At 39.6% G+C, this 27,344-nt stretch overlaps 1 protein-coding gene across 2 annotated transcripts in view; it reads right to left on the bottom strand.

Moving 5' to 3' along the window:
* Positions 1 to 363: 363 nt before the first annotated feature.
* STMN2 (stathmin 2) overlaps positions 364 to 27,344 on the bottom strand; it is a 52,782-nt gene continuing 25,801 nt past the window's right edge. For both annotated transcript variants that reach the window (XM_059394760.1, XM_059394761.1), the window contains exons 2-5: positions 25,175 to 25,270; positions 22,411 to 22,583; positions 11,294 to 11,485; positions 364 to 1,721 (exon numbers count right to left, since the gene is read on the bottom strand). In XM_059394760.1, coding sequence (XP_059250743.1) covers positions 1,662 to 1,721; positions 11,294 to 11,485; positions 22,411 to 22,583; positions 25,175 to 25,270 — 521 coding nt within the window. In that variant the 3' untranslated portion in view covers positions 364 to 1,661. The remainder of the gene's footprint in view (positions 1,722 to 11,293; positions 11,486 to 22,410; positions 22,584 to 25,174; positions 25,271 to 27,344) is intronic.

Genomic DNA, 27,344 nt, shown 5'->3' with positions numbered 1-27,344 from the left:
TCTGGGGCCACATGGGAGAATGCAAGGTGTGCCAGGAACCTCCCAAATGCTTTGCAAGGGGGTCTCTTTCTCAGAATGATCAATCTGAACCTAAGGTTATCTCCATCAGCCCTGAATGTTTTTTTTTAAGGGGAACAGATTGAAGACCTCCTCTGCCGGGCTGGCCTGTCAGAGGGAGAGAGAAGAGAGAGGCCACCTGCTGCCCCAGAAGGGAAGTGAATCAGCAGGGCATTGGTTTCCTTCAAACACTAATTATTGTCTCTTGGCTTTGGAGATTGTCTAATCCCATGGCTACTCTTTGGAAATCTGAACTCTGGGGTCAGATATGTACAGGGGCAAGAGACCAGACCGAACCTTTATTAGTTCACAGAACTCCAATTCTTTATTAATCACAGCTTGCTCACAATGACACAGGAAAATAGCACTAATGAAGAGTAAATATGCAGGCAGCAACCTTCAGGAGTTGGGATTTGGGGGAGAAACGACTTCAAAACTGCGATAGGTACTTATGGTGGGTGTCTGGTGATTCTTAGTTGGCACAAATGCCCTGCCTAGCCCCCTTAGCTGTACCAGCCCTCACAGATGGAGTTTCTTTTAATTTTAACAGGCAGGATTGCCTCACACTGGGGAAGAAAGACCAGCTTGAGTGAAAGTCCGCAGTGTTTTTGACCTTGTTCGTATGTGTGTTTTAATGCAACAACCAGCTCACAGTTTCCAAGTGGAAAAATATTCAGTAGCATCATGTACTTGTACTATAGGTAAGAGCTTAAAATGACATCATCAATCATGGCATCCACAAATAAGCCACCTGACACATTAAGTAATTCATTCCATCAAAAGAACTTAAACTAGAGAATTAAGCCCATTTCATGAAGAGCGAATTCGTGGCTGCTTGAACCACTGGGATTTGGATCTGTGTTCAGCAGTTTTAAAAGGTTCGACTTTTTGCTTCTACCCAGACTGATCTCAGATCTGTCTTCTCATCCATCCCTTTCTAAAGCCAAAGCACATTTGTAGCACATAATCCAGGAGAAGCCGAAGTAAATGCTATGATTGGTGTGTGTTTGTTTTTTCTTAGCCTGGTTTTGTAGTTTCTAGGCAGTTAGTAGATTATGAGTGAACAAATGTGGAGGTTTGCGTGGAATTGTAATTAATACCTGTAACCTAGGCATGGTCTTAGTCAAGTTCAGATATTACAAAGCCGTCTAGGTCATTAGGCAATGGTGGGTTTCTAGCACCATGGACTGTCTACTGACCTCATTTTTCTGTTGGTGTGAAAAGGGCAGGGAATGGAGTTCAACATGAGGGCTTCAAAAAGAACAGACCTAGCAAATTCATTTGAGTGGAAAGACACAACATCAAAAGCCTGTTACAGGACATGTAAGATTATGAAATAACTTGCATAATGCAATACTTGTATTTTTTAACAAAAATGTAAGTATTTACAAAATAAGATCCAAGGTATTTTTTAAACATCAAGCAAAACATTCTGCAAAGAGACCGCATTGAATTTTTTTTTTAATTTTTGATTCTGTTTTTTGTTTTTTATAATGAGTTCTTTTTAAACCATGTCATACATTTCCCATACTGATATCGCATGATCCATTATAATATAGGCAGGGGGATTTACTAACGGTGGGGCGTGCCATCCCTCCATCGCTTCAGCCAGAAAGTTCAACCTGCAGCTCCTTGTTCCTGCGCACCTCGGCAGCATGCCTCTCCTGGAAAACACCAAAGGGAGAAGCAACGTCACAGAGCCTGGCTGTCTGCTCCACAGAGAACCAGGAAGGACTGCCTACTCCTTTCCACAGTCTGCATCTCACTGGACATCACCCAGTTGTTTGGTGTCTATCTTTAGGAAATTTTCGCATTTCATGATAAATGACCACAGGAGACCCAGGAAGTGTCACGCTAGGGAAAACCGTATAAGACTTATGGAGACTAAAAAGACCTTCACGCCATATTTGATCAAAATCATGATCAGAAGGTCTATGATTAAGAGAATTTTGAATATGCCAACTACTGTCCTAGATCCAGAAAATAGCAATAAAACATCACATTGTTGTTTACCCTGTCATTTTTAATGGTGTTTTTTTCCCCCCACTTCCCAAATATATATGAAGGGCTTTATAATTGCTGGTGGATACTTTGAGAGGATTAGTTGCAAAACTTTTTGTACGCTTCCTAAATGCTTACCCTGTTTGTCAGGGCCTTTCAAAGCTTGTCCAAATCACCTTTGCAGCCTTGCCCACCATTCTTCTCCTTTCCACGTGAAGCCGAGGCTTTTGTATAATGGAGTTGTCTTTTCATGAATTTTTAATGCTTGAGATTCCTAGTCTTCTGTCTCTATTTGGTCAGGATCTTAAACCTAGTCTTTAAAGCCTGTAGCAGTCACGTTTTCTTCCATGAAGATTTTCAGGAGACCACAAAATAAAATTAATCTTACCTTCCTTTTGAACACCTGCATAACTGTTTGCTTATATGTGGCAGCCATTTTGTTTTAACTTGTACTATGGGCATTTCTGTGCTTGTCTCATCTTCTGTGTTAAGTAGTTGCTTATATATAAGCTCATTGAGGGCCAGGACTGTATTTTCTCACCATATAACTATATAACTATATATGTATATAGTTACCATATATAAGTAGTTGCTTATATATAAGCTCATTGAGGGCCAGGACTATATTTTCTCACTATATAAGTTATGCTATACCTTGCTGGGCATAACAGAGTGTTCTACGTTCAGCCTGTAATTGGTGGATGTTTATTTATGTGAGGGACTGAGGTGCTAAGTTTGGTTTGGGAACTGAGCTTACTGTGGAGGGAACTGAGAGGAAAGGTGGATCAGGTATTTTTCAGTACATGGTTCTGTACCAAATGACTATAATCCCCTTGTCTTGCATATCATAGGTACTAAATAATTGCTTGTTGAATTGAAATTTTAAAACGCTAATGGTTACTAGTATTACTTCTTTTTCTAATTAGAATATTATTTACATTCCCATTTTTTCCCTGCAGTTCCAGAAGTTTCTTGTGGCTCTATGGATTCCCTTAGTTCAGGGGCAAAGACCTGGACCAACTATAAAGTAAATCTTACCATTAAACTCCAGTAATCTCAAGGAGTCTCTGCTGTGTTCTTTATAATACTGAGCATTTATTAGAACTTAATATGGAATCAGTTCTGCATAAATACAGATTTTTATCTGTTAAGTTCCCTTTCTTCCTCACAACAATCCCATGGTAGAAATGTCATTCTGGTTCCCACTTAACAGATGAAGAAACTGAGGCACGGAAAGCCTACCTCATTTGTCCAGGACCACAGAACTAACAAGCGGCAGAGCTGGGACTCCACCTCAGGAAGCCTGTCTCTACAGCCCACTCTGTTAACCACTGCTGTACAAACTCACTGTTAGCAGAAGGAAAAAAATTTAATAGTTGTGAGGAAAAATGTGTCTTTTCAAATGTAGGTGTTGGGACATAAAGGCATATAACATCTGACACTTCCTTTAAAGTAAGAACTGGAGCAAACAGGAAGTTGACTCTAGAGAGTTGAAACACAATTTTATTTAATTGGTTTAAATGAGCTTTTTGTGTTTGTTGAAGAGCCATGAGGAGAAGGAGAAAAAGGCATTGTTAGGGAAGTCACCTCTGTCCCATCCAGAAATGTCACTGAGGAAGGGGCAGGGATAAAACTGGCTCTTCCTTCCTTCCTTTTTCCCGCCATTACAAGGAAAAAGATAAGCAAAACCTTTCTCAGGCAGAAAGAAGCTAATTAGAGCTGAGCTCTGATAAAAATTGAGAAAAAGTCCAGACCATCAGTATACTTGAGCAAAATAGCAGACACCCAAGCATAAGGGTTGATACAAATTCCAATTTCTAACAGGGAGCATTATAATTAATATTACTGGGCTACTCTGGAGCGCACTTCTTACGAAACTCAAAATTAGTTGTAAGGAAACAGGTTTTGCTATAGGAAAGAACAACTACATCTGTGAGCTGGAGATAAACATTAAAAAAGGGAAATTAAATAAATTCTGAGTTTCTAGGAAAAATATTGTCTGTTTTCAGGTATTTTACTAAATACATTATTTGAAAACTTTCTATTCAAATCACCAAAGAGATACCCATGAAATTGTACTTTCACTTCCTATTAGAATGTGGGAGAGGGGCAGCTGGGTGGCTCAGTGGGTTAAGCCTCTGCCTTTGGCTCAGGTCATGATCCCAGGGTCCTGGGATTGAGCCCCACATCGAGCTCTCTGCTTAGCAGGGAGCCTGCTTCCCCCCACCCCCGCCCCTGCCTACCTCTCTGTCTACTTGTGACCTCTGTCTGTCAAATAAATAAATAAAATATTAAAAAAAAAACAACAACAATGTGGGAGAATCAAAGGGCAGACATGTGGGAGTTTTTCAACAGTCTTTTTTTTTTTTTTTTTAAATCAGGAAACTCTAATTGTCAGAGGTTACTGACATAGTTGTGATACTCTGAGATAGCTCCTCAAAAGTCAAGGCTATTCTTTGATAAGATGCATCTCATTATTGAGCTTCTACTACTTGGTGGGTGCTATCAGACACTTGGCAAGAAAGACTGAAGCAGAACTACATTTACCAAGTTCTCTGCAATCTCCCTCCTTCCTCCTGTCTATATAAGGGAGGTGTAATACATCATCTTTTAGCATTGTATGCAACTGTGTGATACAAGCATGTATTAAAGGAAAAAATTAGGAAAAATTCTGATTCCTTAAGAATATGTGATTAGAGATTTCTTTGAGGTCTTCCTTCTTTTTTCCCTTTACATTTTAATGTCTCCTTTTCCTCACTAGCTATCAAATACAAACCAGGGATTTGAATTAGATGACCTAGACTATCAGTTCCACCTATGAAATTCTGTTAGGTGAATCTATTTAAATGCCTCACAAGGTCAATTGGTGTCATCAAGAATTCTTTTGACAAAAGAACAGGCACTTGTAAAATAAAAGAGGGATCAAGAGTGAGCTGTGAGTGCCCGGAAGGCATGTTTTCATTTATATCAAGATGACAGTGGTCACTGAGTATAAACTCCCAATGGTACTGCCCAGCTTTCTTACTGAGCAGTGTTTGATGATTGACAAAGAATTGCTGTTTTAGCTTAGTACAGACACTGGGAATCAAAAAGATGTGGGTTCAAATCTAGACTCTGTGGTCTACTTAGCTTTGTGATCTTGACCAAATGGTGTAATCTCTCTAGGGGACGGTAACAAGATCTCCTTTCAGGGTTGTTGTTTGGATTACGTGCAATAGTACACTCAAAATGGTTGGTCTACAGGAACCAATCAGTAATGGCTGGGTTTAACTCCTTTTCCTTTTATTAGTCTTTCATCAGACATGTTCAACAGTAAATAGTTTCATAAGTGGCACTTATGAATGAGAATGACCCCCCCCAAAAAAACAAAGTCAGATGAGAAAACTTGACAATAGATGAAAACTAATAATGGCTAAAATCTTGATTTAAAGTTATATAACATTCTCTCAAAATATTTTTATTATTTTAAGTTATATCATGTTATGTGATGTGATTGTCACTGAAATAATGGCTATGATGTTTTCAGTTCAACTTTTCTATATTGTTAGAGGTGAAATTTATCAACTATAGTAAGACAATGTCCCTTATTTCCTAAGTGCTATCCTTTGTGGTTGGCTAGGTAAAGTAGCTGTCAAGGTCGTCTGTGTTTTTTTGCTTCTCTCACCCCTGAACACCATGGAAAGCTCCTCTGGTCTCTTGTCACAATATTATGATCTGAGCTGTCTTGGCAGGGGCTAGTGAATGGTGGCGTTGTGTTATCAAAGCAAGAGGATGTGACAACTTTGAGTTAAGTGGAGAATTCAACAAGATTCAGCAGAAGTCCTCTCAATTGACCTGCTAGGTTAAACAACATTCTCCATTCCCCCCATTATCTTGGAACCTCCTAAATGTTGGGTTGTTTGTGAGGCTGGGAGCCTCTTCTCTATTATCTCCACATACTTTTCCTCTCACTGGTTGAGCTATATAGCTTGCTTGCAGTCAGTGATATTTCCAGCCTGTTCGACCAGCTAGTTGAGAATTTCATTATATGATTCAGTTAAATATTATAGTAATAGAAAATTGTGAGGGTGGAGGGAAAGCTTTGGAAATACTCAGGAAAGGGAATTATGATCAGATAGTGGATCAACTGTAAAAGCGAGGGGAAACTGTAAAAAAGAAAAGTTGTAAAGATCCTATGTATCCATATTATTATACAGAAGTTCTCACCCAGTTTTAAAGAAATTAAAACTGTAAAACATGGCTAAGAGGATATAGGTGGAAAATGGGAGAAAAAAAGGACATGGCACCTCTATTAACCGATCCATTTCTCACAAAGGTCTTGGTCTACATCAAAAGATTGGTAACTGGCTATACATTTAAATGTTTGATGTTAAAGTTCTGTGTTTAATGAATGTATGTATTATTGTTAAAATGATTAGACCTGCTTTAACTGATTTTTCAAAATTACCCACTACAGATCCTGTATGGGTCTGAGGAGAGAGCTGTTGCTCTTCAGGGCTCCTGAAGGGGCAGCTGGTGAATTTTCTGCAGGATACTGTCCAGCGTTAGGGGAGGAAGGACATGTTAGGGGAGGAAGAAAGTGTCTCTTTAATCCTTTCTGTGTGGCAGGAACCGGTGCTTTTCTTTCTGTCTCTGTCTCTGTGTCTCTTTCTATTACACTATTCTAAGAGTAAGAACATTTGAAACTTCACCAGAGTGTCAATTTTTTTTTTTCTTAAAGATTTTATTTATTTATTTGACAGACAGAGATCACAAGTAGGCGTTGAGGCAGGCAGAGAGAGAGAGGAGGAAGCAGGCTCCCTGCTGAGCAGAAAGCCCAATGCGGGGCTTGATCCCAGGACCCTGAAATCATGACCTGAGCCAAAGGCAGAGGCTTTATTTAACCCACTGAGCCACCCAGGCGCCCCACACCAGAGTGTCAATTAACCCAGAGACTACAGTTTTGAGTCCTAGATATGACAATTTATGTCACTCAATTTGAAGACTATTGGGTATGTATAATTTCGATCTGAGTGACATAAACAGATCAGCCTAGTGCAGGTCTTCGTGGCCTAGGCATTCTTTTTTCCACACCTTTCTCCACATTTGATTCTTTTCTATATAATAAGCTGGAGTGTTGAGATGAGGTGTTATGAAAACAGAAATTAAAAAAAAAAGTGTCACATTCTTATCTGAAGGAAAAAAGAACAGTTTTATGGAACAAAGGTAAAAAATATTTAAATATAATTTATGGGGGCGCCTGGTGGCTCAGTGGGTGAAAGCCTCTGCCTTCGGCTCAGGTCATGATCCCAGGGTCCTAGGATTGAGCCCCGCATTGGACTCTCTGCTCAGTGGGGACTCTCAGCTACTCTCTCTCTCTCTGCCTGCCTCTCTGCATACTTGTGATCTCTGTCAAATAAATAAATTAAAATAATCTTTAAATATAATTTTATATTTTATAATCTTATTTTATAATCTTTAAATATAATGAAAACCTAACAAAGCATATTTAAGAAGTCTCGGGGCGCCTGGGTGGCTCAGTGGATTAAGCCTCTGCCTTTGGTTCAGGTCATGATCTCAGTGTCCTGGGATCAAGCCCCGAATTGGGCTCTCTGCTCAGCAGGGAGCCTGCTTCCTCCTCCTCTCTCTCTGCCTGCCTCTCTGCCTACTTGTGATCTCTCTCTCTGTCAAATAAAATAAATAAAATCTTTAAAAAAAAAAAAAAAGAAGTCTTTAGCTCAGTAGCTCTCAACTCCTGCTAAATATTAGCACCTACTGGAAAATTTTAAAAGTAATGCTGATCTCTGGGTCCCATCCCAGACAATTATATAAAAATCTCTTTGCTTAAAGAGCACTTCAGAGATTCTAAAGTTCAATTGAGATGGCTTTTGCTTTAGGCTTTCAGTTCTAGCTAAAGATCTTGAGTCTAGCATGGCTGGGTCTCCAAGAAGTCTGTGAAATTTATCAGTGAATGACACCAAAGAAGCCACGAATACCACACGAAGACATGCTCTGCTCGGATGCTCTGTTCTCTTACTTGAGGGGTGTGGGGGAGGGTGGTGGGGGGTGGGGCAAAGTGCTGGCAAGAACTCAACATGGAATTGTATCATGTCTCCTGGTTAATGGATAGGGTCAGTGAGGCCTGTCAAATGGTGGGAATTTAGTGTGTTAGCCTCGATGTGGATTTATTTTTATTAACATTTTCCCAGTGTTTTTTTATTTAGTATTTATATTGGTCCATTATGATACATTGACTTATTCTCTAATTTTTGTTGCTAGGTCATTTATTGCTGGGTTTTATATTGTCTGCACAGGGAGAAAGATGATTAGTTAATGCTTTTTGATACTACGTTCCCTTCCAGGTTCCTAAGCACATGGTCAGTACTCGATCAATACTCACTGAATGGCTCACTAATAGGTTTCATTTTCAGTGGTAAACATCTATTGAAGTATCAGATTCCAGAATAACTTATGTATGTTAGCACTTTCATGCATTTTCAACATGATTCTTATTACTGATTCTCTTTGTAATTTTAATCTCATTGCAGTAACTTCATTCAAACAGAAGGCCAGATACTGGTATTAATAAAAAAAACTTACTTTGTATTATTTTAAGAAAGAGAACACATATTTAAAATACATCAAAAGGAAGTAAATTTGGTATTACCTAAGAAATCTCTCCACTTCAGGGAAAAGATAATAGAACTTGGGTAACACTGGCCAAAGATCTCATTAGATTTGAAAAATGTCTCTGTGACTGTGAAATACCAGAGGAAATGTGGTCTTAAAAATGATCTGCATTGTATCATTCAGCATGGGATAGAATATTGTCAGCTGAGGAAGTCTGGGTGGCTCAGTCCTTAAGCGTCTGCCTTTGGTCCAGGGTCCTGGGACTGAGCTCAGGATCAGGCTCCCTGCTCAGCTCCCCCTGCTTGTTCCCTCTATCACTGTCTCTCTCTCTTCACTGTCTCTCTCTCCCTGTTAAATAAATAAATAAAATCTTAAAAAAAAAAAAGAATATTGTCAGCTGAGATTTAAATCAGAATAGGCTACAACCCCTAGTTATCAAACCTGACTAAATATTGGAGTCATCCAGAGGATTAAAAAAAAATAGGTTCTACCCGTGGAGATTCTGCAGCTTGATGTCAGGAATGTTAAGCTGTCCACAAGTTGATTATTTCCAGGACAAACTGCATGTCTGTATGCATCTGTGTGTCTGAAAGGGGGTAGAGACTAAATCTGGGTGAAAATGGGGAAGAGTGCAAGGTCCTGGGCAGGGAGTGAGTGAAGAGAAACGCACAGAGAAAAAGAAATTGCCTATTAAAATCCAACACTTCTGGAAATACTAGTTAAAACATGCAAATTTCACGTACCATTTTATAATGTCAATCAAGAGGGACATGCTATCTACTTGTATATGTGTCATTTCAAAAACAATCATGGTCCTGGTTGTTGATGATATAAATCTTGCACTGGATACTAAGGTTTAATGGAAAATACTGGAATATGACCAGTGTGCCCCATTCCTAGCAACTCCATGTGATTTATTTTATTTTGGGCCTAGGATAGGAGATGGTTGAGCTATAATTATTCAGAAGAGAATATATGGTGGTCTTCTGCTGTCCATGGTACCAACAAGAATCTCCTTGATTGTGCAGAAACAATGTGAACTGAGGGCAAATGGAGGAAGACCCAATGGTTCAAAGTGAGGGGCATAAATTTTACCCAATGGAACTTTGCCCTCCTGCATCTCAGCAAAGCACTGGCTATGGTACCACCATGTGTAACACGCAGAGAGTTGAAGGGCCACCTTCAAATTCTGACCTGATGCACTTAGATGAAGTACAATGACATTGTTCTGAGAGTGGGGAAACACCAGCTTATATAAGTAAATTAAATTTTAACTTTAAAGTTCTGACTAAGGCATTCAGTGGCTCTCCGTTCCCACCCAAGTCACGTAGTACTTCCTCTACACACTTCAGAGAGCTTCAGTGTCCCACTGCTGTATCAGAGCCCACACACACTTCCCCAGCAATGCTTTCAAAAGTTCCTCAAGAGCACAGATGTCCACCAAACTCTCTATGGAGTTAAGTGTATCTATTTTCAGGCTTTATGCCTAATTTTCTTTGATTCTGGCCTGATAGGTGTAATCAGAGAATGGGAGCAAAAACAGAGTTATCAGAATAGGGCTTGCCTGATCCTTAGATGAGATGAGCCAACTCTAATTGAAGACATGAGTCTTCCTAAGAAAAACTCAGAAAACAGGAGCACAACTCTTGTTGTCGAGACTCCTAATGCTCTGATGACGGGGCAGTCTTACTTCTCTCTCCAGTGGTGACATGTCGTTGTACTCAGTACTGGTGCAGGGGGCAACTGCTCAGAAAAGGACTTAGGAATTGTTTCTCAAAAGTCGTATTTCTCAATGTTTCATCCAATTTCTGGAGATGGACAAAGCCTAACCATTTATAGCTATACTCCACATTTTCAAAGGAAAGTTTTCTGGGTGGTGGTGGTGGGTAGATAGCAGTGGAGCCCACAAAAGGGAAAGACAGAACACTTTCCAGAGGCTCTCCAGCACTGCTCATCCTGACTGAAGGGCTGGTGAGAAGACACCAGGATATCAGAACTTGGGGAAATGAACATCCCTTACTAGCTTCCCTTTGCTTTGGTTTCAAGCAATGTTATTATACACCAGTTTCACATGTAGATTTTCCTACATGGAGAGTTTGGGCTTCCTGCTTCTTTTCATAGATATTCTGTCCTTTTCCTACAAATGTATTTTTCCAAATTATTATTTATATATTTAGCATCATGTTTTAATTAAATAAATATTGAATTGAAATAAATATTGAATGTGTTATTTTATTATATATTATTATTACTTATTAATATATATTTGAATGGTCTACTTCATATTTCCAATTTAATATTTTTCTAAGGGATTGTTCTTCAAATTTGTACAGAACTCTTTGCTATACTTGAAAACATGGATCAGCCTCCCTGAATTCATTCACTGCTTAAAAAAAAAAAAAAAAAAACCAGACACAGTTCTAGCTTTAATGTTGGATTCCCATTCTTCTACCATATTGCAGTGCCCATGACATCGATGCTACAATGGGTGAACCTACCCAAACTGTTGGCTGTCTGTGCACTTGAAGCAGGTTTTGACTAAGTCTCTGGCTCCTGGACATCTGAGAGCTCACCCTGCTGTGTTGCATAGCAACGCATGCTTATGCCCAGAACTTCGTTGGATTACCTTTTCCTGCAGACGTTCAATAATAGCAGCTAGATTAGCCTCACGGTTTTCTTTAATTTGTTCCATTTTCAGGATCAGCTTTTCCTCCGCCATTTTGCTGAAGTTGTTGTTCTCCTCCAAAGCCTTCTGGAGGACTTCTCGCTCATGTTCCCTCTTCTCTGCCAATTGCTTCAGCACCTGGGCCTCCTGAGACTGTGGAAGAAAAACATACTCATCTAAGAGTCACCCACACACAAACCTGGGGGAACAATGGCCTCCTGATTTGAGAGTGTTCTTTTCAAATGAACTCCACTTCTAGCCTTGAGCATGGTTGCCATTCAGTACTCATCTGCACAGCTTAGAGTTTTCTGTAGAATGTGGTTAGCTGGGAGATGTGGTCAGTTGAAATTTCAGCTGTGAGTTTTTTGGAGGCACTATCTTAGAAGAAGCATTTAACCCCGACTGAGGAGTTTTTTTTTTTTTTTTTTTTTTTTTTAGAATAAGTTGCTGCTAAGCATTTATGCAACCGGGATGCTGCAGTTAATCATTGGAATGCAGCGTCCATTGAAGCCTAAGGAAAATATGGGAAGATTAGGGCAAGTTCTAGTCTTTTCCCTGCCCCATTTTTTCACCAGCTATAGGCTGAGTCCCGCAGTAAACTTTCAACTCTAGCCAATCAAATCCCCAAATTCATTTTCTCATTTTATTCCACCCCCCACCTACCCCACCCCACTTGTCCCACAACCTGCTTATTTTGTTTTCATTAGCCAAATTCTCTTTGGAGACTTGTGAACAGCACAAAATTAATGTCCACTTGGCCAAAGAAAATAGAAAGCCCTTATTCTGGCCTCCTCTTGAACATGCTGAGGTCACCTGGGCAATCTTTGAAACCCTGTGGTTACTTATGTCAGAGCAGAAACATCAAAGCCAGACACACCCCACCCAGCACTCACCCAGCATACCCACATTTTGTGTCTTTATTTCTCCTGCAGCATCAGGGGGCTGTATGACTCTGTGCAGTGGAGGTTAGCAATCACTGAGGTGCTTGATGAAAATGCAGAGGCTTGGTTGGTATCCACCTCCCTTCCCAAATTCTGATTCTGTGGTTCTTTCTTGAGACCCAGGAATCTATATTTTTGATAAACTTCCCTGGTGATTCTAATGCACACTATTCACAGAATACCTTCTGGAAAATGCTCTGGCATGGTCTTTGAGGTCAGGGCTGCATTGGTGACCCAGATGTGCTATTTAACTTGACTTTTTCCTCCATAATATGCAGCTGAAAGAAGTCTTACTCAGTGCAGAGCTATCCAGGTTTAAGACTAAATTACTGCATACTCATTGTTCCTGGGGAATGCCTTAGGACTGGCTGGCGCTCTGAGGGAAAGCTTCATAGGAGTAATTGTAAATGTGAACACCTAAACAATGACAGATCAAAAAAATATCTCATGGCTTGTCAAATATTGATTACTATTAGAAGCATTAATGGGAAACCATTTTAATTAGCAGTGGTCATGGGGTCTTACGGGAGAGATCTTGGTACGTGAACGCTGTGAAGTTTGACAGGGGAAGAAGCTTCTCCTCAGATACAATTCTACAGGAATGGTAACATCAGGCAGCCTTAAAGACTCTTTGCTGACGTGTTTGCTCTCAAGTTCATCAGGAACAGGTCTAGTGACTCACTGGAGATTAGAACATTTTGGAAACTAGCCCCATGTCTCCTTTTAGACTCATCAGTCTTGCTTTCTTATAGCTAACAAAAAAAACCAGTAAGAAAAATAATGAGAAAATGTTAACATAGAATAAATTCAAAATCAAATGGAGCTTTTTGGGAAAAAACATGAAAAAATATTTTCTAGCTGATGCATCCTCCTGCCTCTAGGTGGGACTATTGGTAAAGTATCCTACACGGATTTTGCTTCCTTATTGCTGCTAGGACTACTGAACTGGGACAGGGACACACTGATTACAGATGTGTGTGTGTGTGTGTGTGTGTGTGTGTGTGTGTGTACACAGTTATACAGTTTCTCTCTGATGGACTGTGGGGCAAGGGGCCACGTGCCTGCTGTTCTCCACTGTATCTGCTCATAGAGAGAGTTATCATGGATGGGTATCAAGGGGCAACTGAGGAACTTTTCATTTTCAGGTGCTCAAATTTACTGTGGCTCTTCTAAAATTGGGTTCTAACTTACAGTTTATATTTGCACTCTTAGTTTTCTTTTGTGAAAGGCCTAAAGACATTCAGGAGACAGCAGGGGAACAGAATCGAGAAGGGAAGCCCTGGGGACTCACAGGGCAATATGGCAGCATGTGTCTTTTCAAATGACTTCCTTGGCGGGGGACGTTTGGTCTGTGTGAACAAACTCTCCCACAGGCCCCATCATCAGTGACGGAGAGATGCCATTGCCTCACTGGGTGGAGCGTTTGGCTCCTTTGGCAGCCGCTGGGACTAAATGAGACTACCCAGCATCACTGTCAAGTGTATTTCTTTAGCACAATTAATGGGGTGAAACAGAAACAGAAGGCAGTCTGGAGCGTTCTCATGTGAGGCTGCTGCTAAACAAAGAAGACTGGCCAAACTGGGCCAGGCCACTTCAAGGCTGTTCCTTCCTGTCGTGCCTTTCCTTCTACAGAGGACCTAATGATTACCTGTGTTTCAAATATATAAAGCTCAGGTCCATTAAAGAAATATATGACATGAAGTTGATTATGGAAAGAATTCCACACTGAGAAAATATTTATGACGGGGCCCCATTTTGGTTTCTCCTCACAAATACTTAACTCTCAAACACATTCTTCCACAGAGCCAATAGTCTTGGGGTCTTTACCTCAGTTCCTAAGGTTTCCATAATTCCATTGCTGTGACAGTCATATTCCTTTTTCTTATTTTTGCAGCCTAGCACCCAGATATCTCTGCCTACAACTTCTCTGAATTTATTATTGGGGAGAAACTGATTCGTTCATATATACACCTTCATCTCCCAAGGGTGCCTGGATGGCTCAGTTAGTTACGCCTTCAACCCTTGGTTTCCCTTCAGGTCGTGATCTCAGGTTGGTGGGATGAAGCCCCTCATCAGGCTCCATGCTCAGAGGGGAGTCTGCTTGATATTCTGTTTCCTTTTCCCTCTTCCCCTCCTGCTCATGCTCTCTCTCTGTCTCTCAAATAAATAAGCAAATAAACCTTTAAAAAAAAAAAAAAAAGATAGGGGCACCTGGGTGGCTCAGTGGGTTAAACCCTCTGCCTTCAGCTCAGGTCATGATCCTAGGGTCCTGGGATCAAGCCCCGCATCAAGCCCTACATCGGGCTTTCTGCTTGGTGGGGAGCCTGCTCGCCCCCCCACCCCCGCCTGCCTCTCTGCCTACTTGTGATCTCTGTCTGTCAAATAAATAAATAAAATCTTAAAAAAAAAATACACCTTAATCTCTCAGTCACAGCCTCACAGCCCGGAAGAAAACCGGTTATGGTTCTAATATTTCCATCAGTGAGAAAAAAGGATGTGGTTTAAAAAACTGCCTTAAAATACAAGGTGTGTGTAAGGATGTAGAATAAAAATATGTGTTAGACAAAAGTGGAAAAGTGTCCCTTCATACAACGTTCTCACTGCAAGGTGGAAGAGGTGTTTTTTATTTTATTCCTTGCTTGGGCAGATTAGCAGAAAGAGCCCCTACTGGGAGGCTTGAAAGGTAAGATTTGTTGAAAGTTGTTAAAAATAAATTGTTTAAGGGAAAAGGTCTGACCATGGAGGACCATCTCTGAAGAGCATGTACTTAATATAGAAGATCACGGACACAATGAAATGGAAAATTAGGGCATGATAATCATCAGCTGATACAATGCAAATGTCAAGGCAAACTATTTATAGAACCGAGACATCCAACATGACATTCTGGGAGATCAGGGAACTTTCTCCACCTTGCTATTATAATAATGCAGGCTCAGAATTGGTGAACACCTTTTCTAGGTATCAACCTCCTCACACTGAACTAAGTATCACTGCAATGATTACATGAGACTACGTGAAGGGAAAAATAATGAGACAGAGAGAGGAGTTATTGTACATTTAGGAACACTTCAACATTTTCTAAAGAGGTTCATTACCATTCCTTGTATTACTGAGTATGAATTTAATTACTATACAAATGAAATGGAAGATAAATTTGAGTTAAGTGGTATATAAAACTCACTTTATTTTATGTACACATAAGAGATTTAAGACTATATTTTAGATAGTATTAGTGTTCCACTTATTTCAGAAGTGAACACACTTCTAGCCCTTTATTTTATTGTCTCCTTCATCATTTGAATACATTACTTGTCACTAACTAGAACCTTCTATCAGACACTGGATCTCCTAGTATCTCGGTGCCTTCACAGTGATAGGTTGGAGGATGCGTCTCCAATTATTGGCTTTACTATTAATAATGAAAAAACATTAGTAACCCAGCTGGAGCACAATAATGTCTTGTTAAGATATAAAAATTGAATATAATTGTGTAAAACAAAAGGGTGCCATATTCACTTTGTGTTGGAGTGAGAGGTGTAATAAAAATTTTAAAATGATTAAAATCTAAAGACCTTTAGAATGAGCTCTTAGACTAAAGCCTGTACTGATTTTACTGTGATGAACTAGGAAAAGAACTACCGGGGGTAGGGCTGGTCTTCCCCGAGGGGACCGCACACAAGAGGGTTCTGTGGACCAAGGGTCACATTCACCAAGGAGAAGATGCTTTCTGAATGTTGAATTACAGATAATCTAGCACTTTAGCTCATAATCCACTGTTGTACAAACCACTCCCTCTTTTCCTGGATGCAACTTTCATTGCCATCTAGGAGATGCCAAAAAACAGAAAAGGTAAGTCTATCAAGTTTGGTGACCAATGGTCCACTTTATTCCATTTTCTTAAAAATAAGCAATGTATCTTTCTTTCAGAGATTCAGGGACTTTGGAGTTGATAGGTGATAATATTGTCAGTGTGGGTATCTCACTGAACTGGTTTGAGTAGTGCTCTTTTTAATTCAATCTATTTTAGGTTGAGATTTTACCCATGTCATTAGAATTCTTAAATTTTCATCATTTTTTCCTAATGCTAATTTTTTCAGGCCACTGGTAGCTGTGCAGACCTATTTATATAGGTGTCACCTATCAAACTGTTTCTCCTTCTTTGTAACTTGATAAATAATATTTTATAATATTTGAAGTATTTATGAAATGTACAGTAACATTTCAGTATCTTTGTTGATAAGAAACTTCTTTTCTTTATAAAATTGTGAATTTTATAAAGAGGGAGAGGGAGAGGGAGACAAACCATAGGAGACTTTTAGGTATAAGAAACAAACTGAGGGTTGCTGGAGGGGAGCAGGGTGGGGATGGGGGACCTGGGGGATGGGCATTAAGGAGGGCACTTGATGTAATGAGCACTGAGTGTTATATGCAACTGACAAATCCCTGAATTCTACCTCTGAAATGAATAATACACTATATGCTTAATTGAATTTAAATAAAATAAAATTTAAAAAATTGTGAATTTGCTGGACTAAATGGGCAGGAACCAGATGTGTTTTTGCATAATAATAGCTCTTTGTCTCACAGGGTTTGTCAAGTGTCTTCATGTAGGATAGGTCTTCTGGTTCTCACATTAACTCCATGACAGAGGTCCCTTTACTAGGCTCACTTTACAGATGGGTAAAATAAGACATAGATTAAGGACTTGTCCAAGGTCATACAGCTATTATGTGGTAGAACCAGACTTTGATCACAGGTATTGTCTTAAACATATGTTTTCTCCCACTGTGCTTTTAAAGATGCTCTTAAACAATATGATCAGCTTATGATGACCATATAATTTATGTCCAAACTGGGGTACTTGTAAAATTGAAATGATAATAATGATATAGAAAAAGCAGGATTAAGCTGGAGTTGTCCTGGGCCAATTGGGACTTTGGGTTAGCTTAGCTCTGCTGTTTCTTGCTAAACGTTTGTTGAATGAATAAATGGCTGGCTGGCTGGCTGAACGGATGGATGACTGAAGAGTTTCACCCATGGGGGTCAGTTGCAAGTATGGAAACTTTGATTTCAAAATATGAGATTCAAGCTGACCTCATGAGATAATTTGGTCTTACGGAGGCGAATGCTGATTCCCACAGATAATCAAAGAGAGGAGGAAAAGCAGGAAAAAGACTTATTTCTTGTGTAACAGATTTCTTCTGTGAACCAATCAATGGGGATTAATTCTGGTTCAAAGGAGCCTAAGGGAGGACTGTCCAACCTAGTAACCAGATGGTCGGTGCTGCAATAGTGTCAGCAGATGGTATGAGGAATTGGGGACACTGCCAGAACATTTACTGTGAAGTGAGTTTGAGCCCACGTGGAGATGACTGCATTGCAGCCCTCCAGTTATAAATCTAGAAGGCCTCTGCAACATAGCCTAGGTCACTGGTTCCCAGATGTGGTCCCTAAACTCTCAGAAGCAGGCCTTTTGATGATACCAGTGGAGGGGAAAGGGGCTCATAAGCTTTTATTATCTTTTAGAAACCTTATCAGCAATCATATTTCACCTTTTTGTCTATTTTTATACTCTCATTGAGTTAGAATTAAGTCAATTTAGTGAGAAAATACTTACTTTTAATGATAATCAAAAATATTAATTAGCAGTTATAGATTTTTTTTGCTTATAACCATGGCAAAACAAATTTATTAATACTATTATATTAATTTATTAATACTATTATGTTAATTTCATACTACTATTAATAACATGTTTGATAGGCAGAATCTTTAAAAACTTGTAACTGTGAGAACAGAAATAGACCCAGAGCAAAATGTGGCTGACCACTGGACTAGGTTGGACATGTGTTTACTTTTGAAAGCCTTTGGTGGTTTTTTATGTCTTCCGTAATAGAGTTTGAACATCTAATCTGGGTGCTTCAAGGCCCTCCACAATCTCACCTCATTACTCTCCATCTCCCTACCCAACTCCACTAGTTTGCTGGTCTACCCACTGCCCTGAAAACATACATTATGCATTTTTACCTCTGTGTATCCTTAGTTCTGGAATGATTCTCTTAGTCTAGAACACTTTCATGTCTTCTCTATCTAACACTATTTATGTTTCTAGTCAGCCAGTTTTTTTTTAGTAGATATTTTTCTAAAGAGATGCTGTGATTCACATCAAATAGTGAAATGTTTTTATCTTCCTCAATGATCTCCCATTTCAATTGAAGTCCAAGTCATTAAAATGCTGCCTTCTGACCCCAATTCCTGCTGGCCCTTCCTTGTTCTTTCTGCTTCAGTCACACGGAGCTCTGTGTACTTAAACTGTCCTAGCACACTCTTATCTCAGGGCCTTTACACTTGCTAATCTCTTTACTTCAAGTGTTCTATCCCCAGAGAAGAGCTGTAAAGCTTACTCCTTTCTTTCATGCTTCCTCCCCCTGCAATGTTCTCATATTTAAGAGGCCATTTTTGGTCATCCCATATGAATAACGCCTTCCACTCCAGCACTATCAATTACCTTTGCCCTGCTGTATTTAGTTATTAGCTATTTCTTCCCAATTGGAATAAGGTTGATGAGGCATCTCTAATAGCTAGAACAGTGCCTGTCAAATAGTAGGTTCTTAAAATATCTGTTGATTGAGTGATTTTTCCCAGACTAAGAAGCCTTTGGATTGTATAATTTATTTAGTGCACTTTCAGAAGATATCCTTTGGAAAAGTAGTAATTATAATTTTGTTTTAGGATGTGAAGACAAAATAAAAAGTCAAAACAAGTGATAAATTGTCACTTTAACATTTGGTTCTAAAAATTATCATTTCCTTAGTCATTTAAAAATATTTGCAGTACTAATTCTTTCTAGGGACTAATAACAAAAGACAGAATCCATGCCTTCATGGAGTGTATAATTTAACAGCAGGGATATTAGGGCTAAATAAATATATATGCAGATAAACATATGCTTACTAATTGTGCAAAGTGCTAAATATATAAATAAATGTGAACACCAGGAGAGAGACCAGCAGGTGAAAATTGGGCCCAGAGAAGCTCCCTCCCCACAGTGAGGACTTGACAAGTAAATGCAGAGCCCACCCAGCCAAAGAAGAAAGTGTGAGATTTAGAAGATCCTATTACTTCCAGTAGGTCCTAAACTTCCCCTGGGTTGGTTCTGATTACGTAAAGATTGAAATCACAGCATGGCAGTTTCTTTTTAACTTTCCGAGTTTATATTTCAATGTAATCCTTAGAAAATATGTAAAAAATTAATAAAGTTGAAACTGAACAATTATCTGGTACCAATTAGAAACAGTTAGGCCTAAAATTCCTCCATGGTTCACTAAGATTTTTCTGGTCTCATTTTTATCTGTGCTGTCCAACTGAATAGCTACTCGCTGCGCAGGGCTGTTTCATGTTACTTTTTACTCCTTAAAATGTGACTGTTAGAAAAATTTAAAATACATATGTGCCTCACATTATATTTTTGCTGGACAGCACTGTTCTGTGTAGCTGCAGAGATCGCTTTTTTCATGCTGAAAGGGCTAGGAGAATTACGAGTTGATTAGTGTAGGAGCTAAATAGTCATTGCAATTGTTATACTAAAGCTAAGCTTCTAAAGATGAAAATTGTGGCTATCTGTCATTTTGCTTGTCGAAATTCCACTTCCCCTTCTTTGGATAACAACACTTCAATTTCCTTTTAGGGCTCTACTCCTCCGCATTTCTCTGCAGGAATCTGACCTCCCAGCCTCTGAAGGTCATGTGATCCAAGCTAGCCAATCAAAGTACCGCCCGCATCCTCTCAACCCCAAGGATGGGCTCAGGGTTCAGGGTGTGACTCCAGGACAGGACACTGAGGATCAATCCCAGGACTTTCGTGGGAAGGAAAAATGCTCTTTCTGCTCGAGTGTCTAATTTGTGAGGAAAATAAGTTGGGAGCGACTGTTGGAAAGGAAACTCTCTTGGTCTTGAAATCAATGAGAGGCAGGAGGAGATTGATGATAGATATAAAAAGGTTTATCTGACCACATTGCTTCGTCTGGATCCAGCTTGTTTTTGAAGCTGTAACCATTTCTAGACATTTTAGTCACATGCCCACTTTGTGTTTTAGCTAGTTGAATTGAGTTTTGGTTATATGCATGTTTTCACTAAGGTAATCACTGACATATATCCACTAGCTAGAGGCTCTTTGAGGAGAATTAACAATTCTTCTAGCGAGCACTAATTAAGTTGGCACAAGCCAATAGAATAAAATCAATTAATGATTTTTTAAGTTGGTACTTTCTGTTAATTAGTTATATTCTCTTCTAATTAAAACTCTACTACCAAGACATAATCTATATAATGATTTTTGCCTTGAAAATTGTAACAAGTAATACCAGACATGTGAAGGAATACTGATTTTAAAGGCTTTCAAAAATTTTTCCTGGTGTCACAATGCCAGATGATTATATTTATAAATATCTTAAAAAACATTTTAAGGCCAATTTCTAGTTCAATTTCTAGTTCAATTCACTTGTATAAAGGTGTAATTGTTGATAATTTATCATTGTCAGGGTGTAGGAATTTTACCAGAAAGAATTAGTAATTAGCTAACTCAGGAGTTTTATGAGGCTACCAAGTCAATTTTGATAATCTCTGTGTTTTTCTTTCCTTTTAACAGTATCCTTCAAATTAAATACGTGGCCTGGAAACACCAGCAACATTCTGAACCATGATGCTGAATTTTCATCTCAAGTTTCAATCTCAGCTCAGTCACTGACCTTCTATTCTAATCAAGTCTCAGCATCTCTACAGGACAACGTAGGACCCGTACCCATTGCCCTTTACCTGTAAGAGAACTTGATCCGCCTAGAATGTAACACACCATCACTGTTGTAGTTAGTAACTTGTATCTGTTGGCAGCAAGTTAGGAGATAAGTTCTCATTATCTGATATTACATATGTTGTATATATATGTGTTTATATATGTACACATGTATTATACACACACATATATGCACATACACATATTTGGCTTTGTGTCATGTTAACTGTTAGAGAATTCAGTGAGAAAGACTATCTTTGTTTTCTTTGTAACTATCCAACCTGTAGGTGTTGAATGTATTGGCTAACTTTTTATAGGTAATATATTAATAAAATAAAAAATTATTGTAAATGCAGAGTTTCCACTTAAGTAAGACAGTGCATGGAGCATATTCTTAGGGACTACATGCTTCTAAAAATATATTATGATAAAGTCAGTGAAAAATACAATAGAGGCATGAATTACCTAAAAATAATTCCATTTGGGTTGGTCAAGAGCATTTTGGTGGGATGGACTTTAACAATCACTTGATTGGTACAGGCATATTCAGATGTAACTTCTATCTTTATGTGTAGAGTCTTTGGGATTTCTGAGTGCCCCCCTCTCATTTTTAATACCCTTGGCTTCTTAGTCATCTAATTGTGAACAATTAGAGATTGGGCAAAAGAAAAGTGCTTTAATACAAACAGAGGCCAATGGAAAAGAGAGAAGAAAAGGCCATCAAGGCTTAGAACTAAGGAGAGGAGGACACTGATAGATTTAGAGGGTCCTGATCTTGGAAGGACCAACTTCAAAGGCAGGAAGTGAGGCCTTGAGGACAGAGGCAAGCTTGGGGCCCTTATCCTGGGGTGAGCAGCATCTGGCAGAGATATTTTAGGGGGAGGATCTGGTGGTCTATAGTTTCAGGGAAAGCCTGCACACTGGGGATGGGACACGGACCCTGAGAGGAGTAATCACCACTCGTATATCCCTCCTCACCTCCAAACCGTGAAGCTAAGTTTCCCAAGTTTATGCTTTCCTGGATATGCACCGTGGACTAAGGCAGGGAGATTTTTGTGATGAGGGATCTAAGAGAGGGAGAAGGGCACCAAGGTATTGAAGCTCTTTTAGTGTCTAAGATGTTTGGTTTCAAGTAGCCCAGAGGCAGCAATTTTTACTTGAACTAGCCTGGCTCCGTGTCTGTTGAAGACCTACACATGCTGGGCTATTGTAGGTTTACACACATTGTCCCCTGGAACCTCTGCTGGAATGTGTGGGGTGGGGGGAAGAAAGGAGAGAGAAGAGGAGGGAAGGGAAGAGACAGAGAAAAGAGAGAAGAATTGAAAAACCTATGGGAGAAGTTACCTTTCTTCTTTCCTCTGCAGCCTCCAGTTTTTTCTGGATCTCCTCCAGAGACAGGTCTTTCTTCTTTGGAGAAGCTAAAGTTCGTGGGGCTTCTGAGATGGGAGATGGTGGCTTCAGGATCAGCTCAAAAGCCTGGCCAGAGGCACGTTTGTTGATTTGCTTCACTTCCATATCTGAGGAATGAATGTTGGAGGATGTTAAGCATACATAGCAGTGAAGCAGGGGGTTATTGAAATAATTTGAGTTCTGGCAATGGAAAGCAGCCTTGTTATTCTGGCAAATAGGAATAAATGCTGCGTGTGATTATCTGTTCTACATGGTTTTGAACATACAAGACCTCTTTTTTACTATCATTACAGATATATTCCAACAGAATAAATATGTACAGTGTTGGGAAATTCAACAACGTCCATAGGGAGTTGATTAAAGGCAGGCGTCCTTAGGAGAAAAGAGCTCAAATTGATTTTAAATCGAACTTTTTTTTTCCTTTTGAATAAACATGAGCTTCACATGAAAATAAAGTGGCACAGATTTCGATTTATCCTTTGAAAATTATCATGGCTGGAGGCATTTTCAGGCTAAGTGAGAAAGAAAAAAAATAACAAAGGTTTATTGGAAATTTGAAATGCTTTACCAATTCTTCTAGGAAGCAGTGCATGAGCAATGTTGAATTTATCTGTTTAGCTTCTAAGACTCAGCTCACCCATGACTTCTGACTTTTTTTTTCTCCCCTGTCTTCAATCCCTAATGCTGTAGAACCTGCCACTGTCTTCCCATTTGTGTCACCTCCAGCTTATCCCTTAACCACACTGTGCTCTGCTTGCTGATTATTTGACTGTTGGACATATGTCTCTTCTCTTCGGCTCTAAGTTCCCCCAAAGAGGGCCCTGTTCCATATTTATCTTTGCAGCCTCTGTGACAGCCTGTAGTGAGGTATTAGGATCCCAGAAGAAACGTGGCCGGATTACGGGTTACAGCTGTATCTAGCAGAGGAAGCCTCTGTCTGGGTTATCTGTCAACTGAATGAATTTACACAAGGTAGGCGTTGGCCCTGCCTTCTAATGGAAGTTTGGGTTGGAAACTGAAACCCTTTCACAAGGACATGGTTACAAAACAGTTAATTAGCATTTATGACACTTGTGCTATGTTAGCGTAACTTTGGAAGGAAAAAGCCTCTAAGTTCTGGGTCAGGCTTTAAAGGCATAGAAGTGGGGCGCCTGAGTGGCTCAGTCGTTAAAGCGTTTGCCTTCAGCTCAGGTCATGATCCCAGGGTTCTGGATGGAGCTCCATGTTGGGCTCCCTGCTCAGTGAGGTGCCTTCTTCTCCCTCTGCTCCTCATCCTGCTCTCTCTCTTTCCCTCTAATAAACAAATAAAATCTTAAAAAAGAAATAAACACACGGAAGGGGTCAAGTGCCACAGATGCCTTCAGCTTATCTTTAATGTATGTCTTTACTCATCTGGAAAAGAAACATAAGCCAACAAGTAACAAAATAGACCTCAGCTCTGACTGCTACACATAGACCTCTATCAAACACCGTCATTACATTGACTGAATTACGTGAGGATGAGATCATTGGCAATGACAGCTACCATTTTTGAGGCCTTGTAAGGGGTCAGCATTGCTGCCAAGACCATTTAAACCCTGTAACATTTATGGGAAGAAGATGCTAGAGTTAAATAAGGCTCAGAAAATCTAAGTAACTTGCCTGAGGTCACACAGATAGTTACAAAGCCAGGAAGAAAAGCAAGCTAAGTAGACTGAACTTTGATAAATCCAGTGGAAAGTGTTGTACTACAGTGAAGTTTGTAGTCATGCCAGGTCTTTAAGCTGGGTTGGTTTCTTTCTTTCTTTCTTTCCTTCCTTCTACCTTTCTTTCTTTCTATTTTAATTTCAATTCTTATTATCTAGGGCCTCAGTCATAAGTCACTTTTATCATGGGAACTTGTTAGCTTGTTGACAGGCATATTCAAAATATGGGAACGTTATGGAGAATATAATAAGGGGAAACAGTGATGGTTGTTGATTTTTTTCTTTTGAGTTTCCTGAGTATAAAGCATTTTCTTGCAAATTACTGTTTGGTCTAACGAAAGCTTAGCATATTATATCATTTGCAAAGAAAAGCCTTAGACTTGCTCTCCATGTTGGTATGCTGGATGTGGCTGCTAACAGCCATCTAGCTCTATTTCTGAAGAGACATAAATGTGTTCTTGTTAGCATCAAACTGGAACTGTTTGAGGGGTGTCTGGCTTGCTCAGTCAATAGAACATGCGACTTTTTTTTTTTAAAAGATTTATTTATTTATTATTTTAGAAAGAGAAGGCCATGTGGGGAGCAAAAGACAGAGGCCTGCGTGTGATTATCTGGAGAGGGAGAGAGAGAGAATCTCAAGCAGACTCTCTTGAGTGTGAAGCCCCATGCAGGGCTCGATCTCTTGACCCTGAGATCATGACCTGAACTGAAATCAAGAGTCTGAAGCTTAAACTGACTGAGCCACCCATGTGCCCCAAACATGTGACTCTCGATCTCAGGGTTAGGGTTTACTTAAAAAAAACAGAGAAACACACACACACACAAGCCACAAAACCCTTAAACTGTTTAGAGCAAGAGGCAATCAATATTACTAAATAGCTAGACGCAACAAGTCAATAGTGAGATCTACAAAACATTGATTTAATTCAATCAGGAGCTGTGAGAGAGAAACAAGTGTATGTAAGCTTTTCCAAACAATGTTAGTGGGAGCATTTCTACTGCAGGTAACTCACCGTCATAAGTATAGATGTTGATGTTGCGAGGTTCGGGGTAAAAGCAAGAGCAGATCAGTGACAGCATGGACAGCTCCTTCATTTTTTCCTTGTAGGCTAAAACAAAAGACTCAGGATTAGTATCTTTCATTTTCAGAATTTCCTCTCGGTGCTTCTTTTAATCTAAGAAACAATTACAGACTCTTTCAGAATAAATGTTGGCAGGGACCCAGCTTCGCAAAATATAAATGAAAGAAAGACTGAAACAGGTGCATATTCCTTATTACAGAGGACATAAATGACACATTCTATCAGGTTAGATAAAAAGCGAGAGAAAGGGAGTGAGAGAAAGAAAGGGAAGTAGGAGGAATGAAGATCCAGCAGGACAGGGAGGACAGACAAAGAAGACAGAGAAGAAGCAAAACCAGACGGAATGCTCCGGGAGACGGGTCTGTCTGAGTACACGTGTATGTGCATCTACCGGACGTAACTATGACTCAGGAGGTGTCCTTTGTTGTCTCGGCCTGTGTGACCACAGATGTAGTTGGGGACAGGCAGAGAACCCATCAGGATTGTTCTCAAGTGGATGCATCCTCCAAGGATCTCTGTTCATGCTTTCTCTTTATCCCCAAGTACACTTTCGTGTCCCAACTTCTTTCCACACATACCATAAAGCTAGATCTGAGATCTGATAAGGCTCTTATCTCCTCTGTGGAACCTGGTTTGGGGGCCCACCTTGCCAAGCAGCTGTAGGCATTCAGTGAGGGATCTCCTTCCTCCTTCACGCCCCCTCCCTATTTCATTTTTCCCTTTCTCTGTCAAGAGGCCTCCTGCCCAGGTAACCTGGGAAGGCATCTCCTCCGTGCTGGTTGTCACTAGGACGAGAGAAGACCCGACGGGTATAAGGAAGTGCGATGGTCCCACCATTGTTGATTATCAATAAATTTTAAAAAAATGGAAGAGAAATGACAGGCATACTGTGCACTAACTTGAGGAAAGGTACAAACAATGGTGATGGTCTAATGTGTTGAATCTCACGGTAATGTTCATCTTTTGGCAGGGGCTTCTGATCATTATGGTAATGCAAGGGAGGGTGAGTACCCTGGGAAGACAGGAATTCCCAGATGATTAATTTGGGCATTATTGACAAAGTCCATCTTTTGTTGGCTAATGGGAAACAGATTTGACACCCAGATGCTCTAGAGCTACCAAATGCTAGATGAGGAAGGTCTTCAAAGATCATTGAGCTAACAGTCCACCTACCCCACCACCAATTTTGCAAATGAAACTGGCCCCCAGAGGCTAAAGTCATATGTGGCCTCCAGATAAAAATGCAGTAAATCAATCAATATCAAGATTGCCAAGTAGCCTTTTTCTATTTCTACTTTTAGGATGAGGTTCAACGTCAAGGCTAGACATGCTTGCATATCATTGAACCACATGCAAAGATCAAATGTTGCCATATTGTATATGGTTCAACCTAATACATCCAGAGGGTCACTCTAAGAGAATTTTCTCTCCTTGTGTAGCTTATTTCCTTTAAAATAAACAACACAATTTGCCCTTTGTTGTAACAGTCCTGCTAACACCTACTTTGAGAGATTTCATTAGATGCTTTTGGAATTTTAGAAGACTGAAACTGTATTTCTTTGTCTTATTTGTTTATTTGGTTAATAAAATTATGTCACTTCTAAAGTTCCAAGCAGGTTGTGAAAAAAAGAAAAAAAAAGTTCCAAGCAGGTCTTTACATGAATGCTTAGTGTGAATCACAGCTTCTGTCAGATAAAAACATTTGGTGGTTTAATACATTTGATTCCATGAAGAATAAAACTCACAACAGCAAGTTTTTGCAGGCTGGTGCCTTTTTTTTAATAAGAGAAAGCAAAATGGTATCCAAAATATTTTGCAAAATTAAGCACATACAAGGAACACATGTTAAAAATACCAAGTTTTTAAAGGGAGGGCTAAACCCAAAATAAAAATAAAATAAGATCTCTATCTCATAGAGCAGTAAAAGATTAAAGCTATAGAAGAACATGAATTTCTCTGAAAAGAATACTTCTCAACATCTGACTTCTGTTTCTTGGAAATGAAATTCAATACTCTTTAGTAAGGCCACTGTTCTATTATACTCCATAAGTTAATGAAGGAGGAAGCTAGAAAGATTGTCTGAGACCAACAGCTTAGAACC

The sequence above is a fragment of the Mustela nigripes genome, chromosome 3 (genome assembly GCF_022355385.1).
Source record: "Mustela nigripes isolate SB6536 chromosome 3, MUSNIG.SB6536, whole genome shotgun sequence".
NCBI classification, from domain to species: Eukaryota; Metazoa; Chordata; class Mammalia; order Carnivora; family Mustelidae; genus Mustela; species Mustela nigripes.
The sequence above is the reverse complement of the archived record's forward strand: the minus strand, read 5'-3'. Positions and strand labels throughout refer to the sequence as shown.